This window comes from Aulostomus chinensis, chromosome 20 (genome assembly GCF_037954235.1).
Source record: "Aulostomus chinensis isolate RoL2024-O1b breed Wild chromosome 20, RoL_Achi_v1.0, whole genome shotgun sequence".
Lineage (NCBI taxonomy): Eukaryota > Metazoa > Chordata > Actinopteri > Syngnathiformes > Aulostomidae > Aulostomus > Aulostomus chinensis.
In genome coordinates, this window is record NC_141339.1 from 23,814,630 (window position 1) to 23,826,176 (window position 11,547).

At 46.0% G+C, this 11,547-nt stretch overlaps 2 protein-coding genes across 8 annotated transcripts in view; one reads left to right on the top strand and one right to left on the bottom strand.

Annotated features, from left to right (window-relative positions):
• Positions 1-5,917, bottom strand: crnkl1 (crooked neck pre-mRNA splicing factor 1). Its single transcript, XM_086188747.1, has 14 exons — positions 5,764-5,917; positions 4,635-4,787; positions 4,439-4,530; positions 3,965-4,123; positions 3,691-3,857; positions 3,361-3,539; positions 3,049-3,219; positions 2,572-2,763; positions 2,311-2,370; positions 1,774-1,854; positions 1,386-1,625; positions 1,049-1,150; positions 718-966; positions 1-485 (listed from the first exon to the last, which is right to left on the bottom strand). The coding sequence occupies exons 1-14, from the start codon at positions 5,809-5,811 to the stop codon at positions 126-128; spliced, it is 2,253 nt and encodes a 750-aa protein (XP_086044873.1). The 5' UTR covers positions 5,812-5,917; the 3' UTR covers positions 1-125.
• The window catches only part of cfap61 (cilia and flagella associated protein 61), a 39,853-nt gene continuing 34,208 nt past the window's right edge, over positions 5,903-11,547 (top strand). For 5 of the 7 annotated variants that reach the window (XM_086188740.1, XM_086188741.1, XM_086188742.1 and 2 more), the window contains exons 1-9: positions 5,903-6,066; positions 6,664-6,822; positions 7,167-7,317; positions 7,467-7,543; positions 7,705-7,772; positions 7,838-7,958; positions 9,283-9,415; positions 10,651-10,824; positions 10,987-11,084. In XM_086188740.1, coding sequence (XP_086044866.1) covers positions 6,680-6,822; positions 7,167-7,317; positions 7,467-7,543; positions 7,705-7,772; positions 7,838-7,958; positions 9,283-9,415; positions 10,651-10,824; positions 10,987-11,084 — 965 coding nt within the window. In that variant the 5' untranslated portion in view covers positions 5,903-6,066; positions 6,664-6,679. The remainder of the gene's footprint in view (positions 6,067-6,663; positions 6,823-7,166; positions 7,318-7,466; positions 7,544-7,704; positions 7,773-7,837; positions 7,959-9,282; positions 9,416-10,650; positions 10,825-10,986; positions 11,085-11,547) is intronic. The other 2 variants (XM_086188743.1, XM_086188746.1) reach the window with 2 other exon arrangements.

Sequence of the window (11,547 nt, forward strand, 5' to 3'; positions counted from 1 at the left end):
AACACAGGTGAGTTTCAGGTGATTTATAACAGCAGGGAACCACAATCCAGACTTCTCTGGAGCTGCTTTTTTTACAAAAACAACACAAAAAAAAACAGACATGATAGAAAACTGAGATTCAGGATCTAATCTTTCTCTTCTTCACTGTCTTTGCTCTCTTCCTCCTTTTTCTCTCCATCGTCCTCGCTTTCGCTGCTGCTGCTGCTGCTCTCGTCGTCTCGATCGATGTTCTCTGTTTCTGCTCCAGTCTCAGTTTTTCTGTTTGAGTCTTTCTCTGCTGCGTCTTCAGGAGAAGCTGCAGGTTCAGCAGAGGACGGCGAGCTCGTGTCTTCAGGCGTTTTTTCATTTCCCGGAATGTTCTCATCCTCAACCGCCACTTGCTGCTTCTTCCACATCTTGGCCATGGCGAGTAGCTTGAGGTTGGGCTGGTTGGCAGCGTCTTCGGGGAAGATGTAGTCGTAATACTCCTCCCAGCCTGCGTCCGACTGCAGATGGAGAGAAGAAGTACTTGTGATCGACTGCGACTCGTGGTTTTCCTCAGATGAATCAGCGAGCAGTGCTAGACTCTGTTAGGCTCAGCCAAGCAAATCTGACCTTTGTGATGAAATCATTTCAATGAAGATACACAACGTTTGTATCAAGGACCAGCAGGAAGAACTGGCCTTTGCTGACATCGAAGGCGAGCTTGAGTTGAAAAGAGGCCGCAGCAGATCTTACCCCGTCCTCGGCCGTCAGCTTCCTCCTCTTCTTCACCTTCTCAGGAAGCAGCTTCCAGACTCTCTCTCTGGTGCCGTCGGAGCCAAACTCGTTTTCAAACTCCCTCCAGGACTCGAGCAGCATCAGCCGCTCCTCCTTCTCCTCGCAGGTCCTCATGCTCTTGTTGGCCTCCTCGTAGATCTGCCGGCACTTCTGCAGCCTGTCGTCACTCTCGATCGACAGCTCAAACTTGGCGTAGCTGATCCAAACCTGAGGGAGGATGGGAAGAACGGAGGTTAGATGATTAGTCCCATCAACTCCATCAACATGCTCGGAAAGCTGCAGTTCTCACCTTGACATGCTGGGTGCGCTGCAGCAGTCTTTTGTAAAGATTCCTCGTGTTTCCGAACTCTTCCTGCTCAATCTCAAAGTCAATATAAGACTTCCACAGCACCTGCAGGACACGTCGGAGTGTCTTTCAGTGAATATCCTGGCATCAAACCGTTCATGCGTCATCATTCTATGTTTGTGGCTCAGTGGTGACATGAGACAACACAGATCATCTGCCATCAATTTCAAGTCTTATTGTCCAGAAGTTTTCTAACTTCCTGGACAGAAACACAGCAGCGAACAAAACAAATCCCCAACTGTTCACATGAGGAAATTCTGTTTCTTGGCCGTCTCACTACCTCTGGCATGTCCAGTCGTGGCTGTCCAATGGCGAGCTCGTAGATGGCGCGGGCTCTTTCTGTGTCACCCAGGATCGTCTCCAGCTCTGCAAACTTGATCCAGGTGGTGCAGTTTTCCGGACTGAACTCCAGGTATTTCTCGTACAGCTTCCTACAGCGGTCGAACTCTCGCAGCTGCAGCTCCATCTCGATGTACTCCTTCAGCAGCTTGTTCTTGGGGCATTTCCCGATGGCTGTGCCCTGAGACGGTAGACGCGGATGAGCAAACAAGAAACTTGAACGGAACACACCCTCGAGTTAAGTGATCCTCTTATTGTGCATCGAATGTTAACAGCTCAAGACTGTCATCTCCTGAATGTGGGAAACATCAGGATAATGGAGATCTTACCATGGCCTTTCTGGCTCCCTGCAGGTTCTTTTGTCGGATCTCAAACTGACTGTAAAGAACCCAAATCTTTGCAAAAGTGAACTGAGGAAGGGAGAGAAAGCACGAATCTCATCAGACAGTAATTAAACCCACAGTGACACACACACAGTGACACACACACAATGGACATTCGAGCTCTGCCTGAACCAACCTGCTAAAGCAGAGATCATACAAAGGTTCATCTGATTTCCTTCAAATATCGACCAAAGGCTGTTTGCCAATCACCCAAAACACAACAACAAAAAACTCAAAAGCAGATAGAAATGTCCTAAATGCTTTATACCATGAAGCTGTTATCACAGAGGCAGCCATCTTTACTGATGTCAAGTTAGAAAGGTACTAGAGTTTCCAACCAGCATTTTCTGAATTAAACACCGTTCAGATCCATTGCAGCATAACCAGCCTAACCAGTCAAGACGTCTCTGAATAGACACTTTCAATGGAATCATCAGTCAGTAGTAGAATGTACCACAAAGTACAACATGAAGTCTGATTTACCTTTTTATGAGGGATGAGATCCAAACAAGCCTGATACACCTGTCTGGTTCTCTCCGGATCCTGGAGAGAAACAGAAGTTTGTGACTGACTTGGATTGGGAGCAAAGCGTCAACCAGCCATGGAGAATCAAACTGCAAAGCTCACAGACCTTCTAGAACCCTCGCCATCCTCTTTTTGTCCTGTAGGACTTTTTAACTGTCGAGTTCAAGTTCCTCTTTTCTTTTTCGTTTCAAGCGTGACGATGACAGTGGGGGGACCAACCTTGACCTCCAGTTCCTCGTACAGCGCGTAGTTGATCCACAGGTAGATGTATCGTCTCCAGTGTCTCTTCTCCTGAATGGGGGGGATGTTGGCGATGGCTCTCTCATAAACCTCTCTGACAGTGTCGGGGTCGGCGTCGCTCTCCACCAGGCGGAGATAATCGAACCAGGCATCGTAGTTGTGAGGGTTTGCCTGGATACAAACACATTAATGTCAGTAATGTGGTCCGGAGAGACTAGGAAGTGTGTTTTTGTTAGCTTAGCACGAGCCCTCATTGCTACAGTTACTTCATAGTCGAACGGACAAACCAGCACCTTCACACTGTATTTCTCCCCTGATTCTTTCCTCGTGTCTTTTAGCAAGCTACTTCTGATTTTCATTAGAAACAGAGGATGTTTATCTCGCTTTCCCTGACAACAAAACCAACCTGAAGCTAATTTGTTCACGCTCGATGGCAGCTAAGAACTCGGTCAATACCTTGACTTCTTCCTCATACTGGAACCTCCGTTTGTTAACAATGACGTCTTCGATTCCTCTCCGGTCTCCGAACTTCTTCTCAAACATCGTGTAGTTCTTGAAGAGCTCCTGAGCCTGGTGTTTAGGGATCTTGTCCAAAGCATACTTATAGATCACCCGCACACGCTCAAACTGAAGAGAAGGGAACAGACAAACAATCACTCAGGAAGAGAGAACATTTGCCTTCCATAAATATTCAAGAAATTTCCACAATCCAGACTCAAAAGTCATGAATATTTTTCTACGTCGTCTTCTGTAGAGAAAGATACCCACCTCCTTCTGAGTCTCCTCAAACCTCGCAAAGGCAACAAAGAGGTTTTCATCAACGTGTTCCTCGCCGAAGAATTCCACCGCCCTCTCGTAGACCTTCCTGCTGTGAGCGATGTAGCCGTGCTTCTCCTCAAAGCGTGCATATTTGATCCAGTTCTTCACTTCAGGGTGAACAATGACGAGTGGGGTGGAGTTAAGGAGCTCAACCAAAAACGGACACACGTCTCCTGCTGCCGTGTTTGTTCAGAGTTTCATGAAACGACACAAATCAGCTACCAACCCTAACAACAACCAGCGTCTCATCGTGTGTCTGAAGCTTCAACAAAAGGATATATCTCTCATAAATGGTGCGGGCTTTGTCCACTTCCTTGTAGCGCAGCTCAAAGTTGATGTAAGAGTGCCAGGCCTGTTCATCAGGCTCCCACTCCATCCAGCGCTCAAACACCTGCCTGCAGCCGGCGACGTTGCCCAGCATTTCCTCCATGTAGGTGTACTTGTACCTGGAAAACACGGACAGTCAAGGTACATCCCCAGAAGAGTGAAAGGAGGGAGAGGGATTCTTAAAATGCTTTGAATGTTCATAAAGGGAAATGAACATCGGTCGTACCAGAACTGGTTGACTCGGGGGAGGATGGTGATGGCTCGGTCCCAGATGTTGCGGGCGTGGTTCACCTGGCGGCTCTTCATCTCCATCTCGGCGTACTTCAGCCACAGCGTGATGTTGCGGTGGTCCACATCCAGCGCTCGCTCGTAAATGGAACGAGCCCTGAAATCAAAAGAAGAGGAAAAATTCAAATTCACCTGCAATAACAAATGAGTCATCCTGAAAAATGCTGGTCGCATTTGTAGGAACAAAACTTCAACATCCCCAAATCCTTCATACAAGTAAAACTTTGACACATCAGTTGAAGAAGAAAAACGTCAAAACACGTGAAGACACACCAACGAAGTCACAGACTCTCCAACTTTGTGTATTTTTTTCATAATAAAAGAATGAAAACTGAACTAAATCTGAGGTACTGTGAGCTCATCATGCAGGATCATTTCTGTGATACTTCAATCATAAATACACACAAAATACCTTTGAATCTCCTTCAGACTTTCCTCCCATTGTGCGTATTTAATCCAGTTACTGATGACCGTGCGATTCTTCCTGATGTTGTCTTCAAATCCCTGAAAAAACAAACGTAACTTTACTCCTTTTTGTCATCAAATGAGTATTTCAACGAAGCACATGACCTCATACCTTGCTCTTAATTAGCTATGAAAGCACGTACCTTCCTCTTCCTCAGTTTGTAGTCATTCAGCTCCTCCTGATCGGTGATCTTCTGCTTCGGCGGCGGCGGCAGCAGTTCCAGCTCCCTCTCCTTGGCTTCCCTCAGCAGCTGCTCCGCTGTGATCTGCACCTCTGCCGGGGCTTTATTCTTCACCTGAACCACAATCAAAAGCACATGTTGGTCCAGACGGGTATATTCACCTTAATCTGCTTAATTCTGAGCAATATCTATTATGTAGAGGATTCCATCTTTAAGGAGAAAAAAAGAAGAAGAGGTTTTAGTAACCAAAACCATCTGGGTTGCCACCCCTAATCTAACTATAATGTTACATTGTATAGTCATGTAAGTAGAGGTGCGCCAATATTTGGCATTATTCAGTAATGATGCCTGACCTCAGAGGGCTGGTTAATGAGCAGGCACATCTACAGGCAGCAAGATTCTATGCAGTGCTACAGACAGATTCCCTTGTGTCAGGAATCGCTCACTAAAATAAGAGTTCAATACATGTTGAATTGGGACCTGAAACAAAGGTGTGAAGCATCAATAACGTGTGGAAATACAAGATACTACTTTTTTTTGGCAATAACTATCTTTTTAACTGATTTGTTCATTCAGCGATATTTAACAATGTCACTATCATCTATATACACTGAAACATGGGCGTAAACACTTTGGATGATAAGCTATTTAACTTAGAATAGACCCCGTAGAGTTTCATCAAGTTTCTGTTTGGGGCAGATATCCCTGAACTGCCTCCATTGAGCATTTCAACATGTTTCCACAGACTTTACACTTTATAAATAAACGTCTGCCGGTATTTAATGTGACTGCGAACAAGAATAAGCAATCTAAAAGAATATAACACGGGACGGCGCACAGCATGGTGGGAAATATGACCATCGTCTGTTCGCGCTACGTGAAGCAGCTGCAATATTTAAATGTCTTTCCATTTCCCGACGTGAGCTGAAGCAACTGAGCATCTAAAACGCCGTGCAGCATTGTGGTGTGACGTACCACATTCAACACTGAGGAGAACGAAATCGAGCGCGACTTGGAGAAGTTGAAATCCCTCCCTCGAACTTTAGCGCTAACTATTAGCATTAGCTTAGCCGAAGTGTGGCTCTCTTACCTTCGCCACCTTCGGTATTCGCTGTTTTCCCGCCGCCGTGGACGCCATTTTGTTGGTCGATTTATTCCCACCGCAAATATGCTTCGGAGCTTATTAGAAGATTTCAACGACGACAGGAACACAAAAAACGACTGTAACGTTGGCCAGGGCAAGCGAGTGCCACCATGACAGTACCAGAATGCTTTGCGGGTTCCGGTTAACCCTTTGGTTGGGGTGTCGTGCTGTTGCTATGACAACGGAGGAAAACGACTGGTGAGGAACTGGTTCCGACTGAGGGAGGCTTCTGTTTGTCTTCTCGCCGTGGTGAGTTCTTAACAGCCTCTCGGCTCAAAGACACTGGACCGAATTCATGAGATGTTAACGCGCAGGAATTTGTTCTTAAATTGATTGAGTCAATCAATTCCTGCCCTCGATTTAGTCTCACAGGCAGGAAGCAAACCTGGTGGTAACTGCTGACATGTTTCTCCTTGTGTTGGAAGAGTTCTTTTGCTTGAGGAGAAATGCTCAGAGAAATTACGACTCTGGTAAAAGTAAAAGTGTTCCGTCCAAATCTTGCTTCAGTAAAAGTAGAAGAGCAGTTGATATTGGGGTTTACTAAAGTATGAAATGTAAACGTACACATTCTGCGTGATGTTTTGTGTATTCCAGTGCTTGGCAGCACTCAGTCCTCGATCCGCTGATCATGGTTTAGTTCGGGCCTGAGCCTGAAGGTACTTCACCCTGAAAAGTGTATGTTTTTAACTTGTCCTTTATCTGACCAGGAAACTGAGATAGATTGTTGTGTTGTTATTGACATTTATCCGAAAAGCACATAAAAATAACGAGTGCGATTTTTTTGCGGGGAGCTGTGCCCTGGGCCCCCATGCCGTGGCTAACATGGAAGTTTTGTTGGTTGACTAGAACATATCCAGTGAAGATGAGGACCGTGACCTCAGCCGGCGGCCAGGAGGAAACTGTGAACGTCCGTAGAAGCGAATCAGCCGATGCTGAGGGCATTGACGGCCTCATCAGCCCCTCGGCTCTGGAGGTTTTTGGACGTGTCAATGTCATCCATCTTCTGTAAGAAAAATGTATTTTAGTATGAAAAGTTAAACTATTGGTGCAATGTCTATTTTAGCTGTCCATCTATCAGTCGTTTTTGTGTCTAGAATGCCACAAGTACAAATAGTTTGTTGAGCGTGTACCTATTATTTGCACTGACAGTAGACGAGACTTGATGGCAGATACAAGTCACTGAGGGCTGAAATTTTACATCAGAATGTAAAAATGTTGCTCTGTTGTTGTTGAAATATTGCCACTGATGATGCGAATTCAATATAACCGTAATGTTGTTTTTCCACAGAGTTTTATTATTGTTGTTACTACTGTGTTGAAGTGTAACCACGATTCTCTGATTGTTTTAGGGAGAAAGCAAACCTGGCGGTGACCCTGGCCAACGAGAAGGACCACGTCCTGGCCCACGCCTCCTTCTTTGATTACCCCTCTGGAGACTTGGTGGATCAGGCGCGCTGGGAACCGTTCCTGCAGAAACACTTCGCTGCTGAAAAGTGCACGGTCGGTGTCATTGACGTTTTTAGATATTCTGTGTTACTGCTGTGTCGGGTTTGGCATCTGCCAAATAAATGTCAGACACAACAGTTTAGTGATAAGTCCGGAAGGTGACTCTCGTCCTGGATGAACCGGCTCCTTTCTCATATCTGCAGCCTCTGAACACACTCTTCCTCCACCTGTTTGTGGCGCAGCCAGACTTCACCACAGCAAGTTTACGTGAGATAATGAGGTACGGAGAAGGAACAGCTTGGGTTCCCTTTTGGAAGTTGAGTAAAACCTGTGAAATTTGAGTTTGACCTTTTGAACTTCTGTTGTCTTTGCATGAGATTAAATCTATGCACTGAAACTATAATTGCTACCAAACTCATTCCCGGCTACATCCTCTTACAGGGCCGCCTTTAACGCCACTGTGGGGCTGGAGTATATCTGCCTGGTCAGCCTGAACACCAGTGGTGTGGGTAAGATCAGCATTTGTTCAACATCAGTTCAGTCAGAAATTGAGACTCAAACTGGTGCCTTACAGGGCCACCACTGGATGAAATGTTTGAGCCGCTGCAGTGTCTGACAGACCCCGGGCCTCAGTGCTTAGCATTTATCTGCCACAGAGACCATCTTTGTCCAGTAGTTGAGGTCCGCCCTGCCAGGTGAGTCCACATACACTCCACCAGCTTAGAAGACAATGAAAAATGCATAAATGTTCTGTACTTATCTTTCCCTGGGAGCAGACTTGATAGTTTGTCATCAAAAAGCATTGTATGTCTGTGGTTCTGAAATTAAAGCGTCATTTATTTTATTTGGCCACTCGGGGGCAGTAGAGCCTCAGAACAAGCTGTATGCAAATGGCTTATGGCTAACGAGTTAGCGAAAGATTGCTTCTTATCAATCCAGCGGAGCAACATTATCGTTTCTGTGGAGCACATGTCTGTGTCCCACTGATGAATGAAAATAATTTTCATTCTTTATCATAATTCTGCTCAGATAAGAATTTGCCTCATCAGCTTTTGAACTTTATTCTTATGTCACTAACATTGAGCCTTTTATAGCCACGCAGAATCTGGCTAAAGTAGCTAACCTAGCTAATGGAGAGGTTCTGTTCTCGCTCCCATTTCTCGTAGTTACCATGATTTAATAAAACTATTTCCTCCTCACACATCCTCCCGAGGGGGCCGGCATGGCTCAGAGGTAGAGTGGCTGTTTCGCAACCGAAGGGTCGCTGGTTCAATCCCCACTTCCCTGGTGAACGTGTCCAAGATTCTGAGGCTTGACTGCTCCTGGTGGTGCGACCCCTCACAGATGAGTGCTACAGAAAATGGATGGATGGATGAACATCCCCTCGAGGACTGTAGCTAACGGTGCAGCCTCTTGACCAAGCGGTCTCGCGTGTTGCGCTCTCACACCGCTTTTACATAACATGGCTCTGCAGTCTCGGCCATGAACCTTCTCACCATTTCCAGGCTGCTGGTGTTCTCTATGATCCCGTCCATGTTGTCAAAAGGGCTGTATTGCTTTAGCAGGCACTGTTTTGTCACATGATCATGAATACAAACTCTATTTTTGAAGAGAATACTCTAAATTTCAAATAAATTGGATGAACAGTTGCTGTGTTAAAAAAATACACCTCAGCTAAATGAAGGAATATCCCCCAGCTGCCTTTTGTGAGTCATGAATGGCTAATTTGTCGCATTGCTCATTTACCGCATTCATCTTGTACTCATTGAGCGTCAAGTGCACTTGCAGGCAAAATTAGCAGATACAAGAGAGTTCGGCTCCAGTTCTCTAATATCATAATTGTAGATTAGCACAGTACGACGGTATATTGGAAATATCTTCAATCCACTCCTGAGAAATGCCATGAGCAAGAATGCACTCGCAAGGATGTACAGACAACCAGAAACCTTAAAGCCTCCAGTGTGGTGTCCGATGATGGGTGGATCTTTCTGATGTCACCTCTCTTTGTGTGTTTCACAGGGTTGAAGATCATGATGACATCATGCGCATATTTGTCAATCAGACAAACATCCTGTCAGTCATCAATGAGCCCTCCTTCCTGTCGGGGCTGATTGAGGATCAGGATGAAGAAAACCACGTCGCCGTTTGTGAGGTTTGGTCCACCGTTCAGCTTCTGTTGACTTCATTTGACGCCTACTGTTCAAATTCAGGTGTCATTCCTGTAGTGTTGAGAATGAGAACATCTGTGTCTGGGCTTCTATGAGGGGAATGGTTAATTCATGGAAAATCTAAAAGTGTAGTGTTGTGGAACCAGACTTATCAGGGTGAACTGATTAATCAGTAATAAGGTCAGTATGGAAATTAACAAAAAAACATGAATGCAAACAGGCCCCCCACCACCACCACCACACACACGCACACACACACACACACACACACACACACACACACTCACACACACCAACATACAGAGTTTTACACTGTCTGGCAATGCTGGGCTCCTCGATTTGAAAGATGCTCTTTAAAAGAGAAAGCACATCAGTTATAAATATTTTAGGGGCACCTGGGGTGGCCAATCAGCTATCAGTGGTAGCCAGTGCCACCCTGGTCACCCCTCTGCCTCCGCCCCTGAAGCCTTGACTGAACGTCAGAGAACCCGCTGGGGTTTGTTCCCCTGAGACCAGAGAGACAGCAGATCTGGTCTCCCCTCGCCGCCAGTCAGGCCGACATGTGTTCATGGCAGCATATGGCAGATACACGCTGAGACTTGGCCAAGACATGCTCTCACTGAGCATATTGTGTCCAGACATCTGAAGCATTTTGGGCTTTTTGTCTGAATATGTTCAGTACTTGAGAGAACAAACAGTCCAACATTGCCCCAGAGGCCCGGCCTGCTCCATCGTCACACTCAAGATGTTTCCTCTTCTTCTTCTGGTGGCTGGCTGTCACACCAGCCTGTGGATAGGAATTCTCAGGCTGGTTTTTGTAAGGACGGTTTCTGATAGTCACTTGCTAAAACAGCCTTCACTGATGATGAACGATGATGTAGCTACCTGGTAACATCAGGCTGTGACGTGGTGAATGGACGCAAAGCTCCTCAAGCGCACACGAGTCATAGCGCCACCTGGTGGCAACAGGAAATGACTTTTTTTTTAACACTGTGATATCCTCCCAGTGGGTCGACCAGATCATTTCAGATGTGGTCAGAACCTCCTTCAGAACTTGTTGATAGGTGATTGTGAAGACTGAGAGTTTACCGTGGTGAGGAGGCAGCCATGTTTGATATTTGTTGATAGAACAGGAAGCTGGAGAAACTGTCCGGATCTCTGAGGGTCCTGGCCTGAAGACATCTGTTCGTGTGTGTGGGGGGGGGTGTTTTCTCGACAGAGCGAAGGCTTCGTCGCTGGTTTCATCAGCGTCACTGCAGATGTGGACGTGAAACAGCTACAGGAGAACTTTGACCTCGATGAGTTCGATAACTTTTACAAGCTGCCAGACAGAAAAGAGGATGAAGAGACGGAACATTCTGACTCAGGAGGAGATGAAGAAGAATCACAGCAGGTATCGCTTTCCTGCGCCTCATCCAGTCACAGTGAAGAGTGATGCATCTCTGCTGAAATCTGTTTCTTGACATGTTAAAATTCCTTATCATGCAACTGAAATGGAAGACGTCTCCCTAGCATGAGAGCCGTGGGTCTTCAGCTCTAACTGTCAGTGTCTCAGCAGGAGGAGCAGCAGTCCACTGAAGCCGAGGAGCTTTCAGGGAAACTCAACGCTTTCTGTGTTCAGTTCCTCGTCATGGACAAGAGTTGTGAAATGAGGTGAGATGAGACTGATGATGTCGTTCAGTTTTCTGTTTGTCAGGGAGAGAGTCCCTCATAGAGGTCAAAGGACGAGAAATAGATTAAATGGACTGAAGTCACAAGTAACTCAGAACACTGCATCATGGTTGGACACTTCTGCTGTGTGTGCCTGTCAAGTGGTCTTGACCTCTGACCTCCACAATCTTTTCAGTTTAGCTGTGAGTCCCAGTGATAATTGGAGGAAATTCAGCCATGGTCTTCCAAAGCTATCATAGTTATCTGAGGTGACACTGACCTTGACCATGTTTGTAGTTTTTCTGTGTATTTTCAGCTTTGTCCCATCGTTAGAAGGATGAAGCAAGTGCTAAAAGCTTCTTTTGTTGAGTCATCAAATCCCACAAAAACACCAAACTAGTGATGAACTGAGCTGCTAAGACGCTGAGGGACGGTGACGAGAACAGTCGAGGCAAACTGGTCGCTG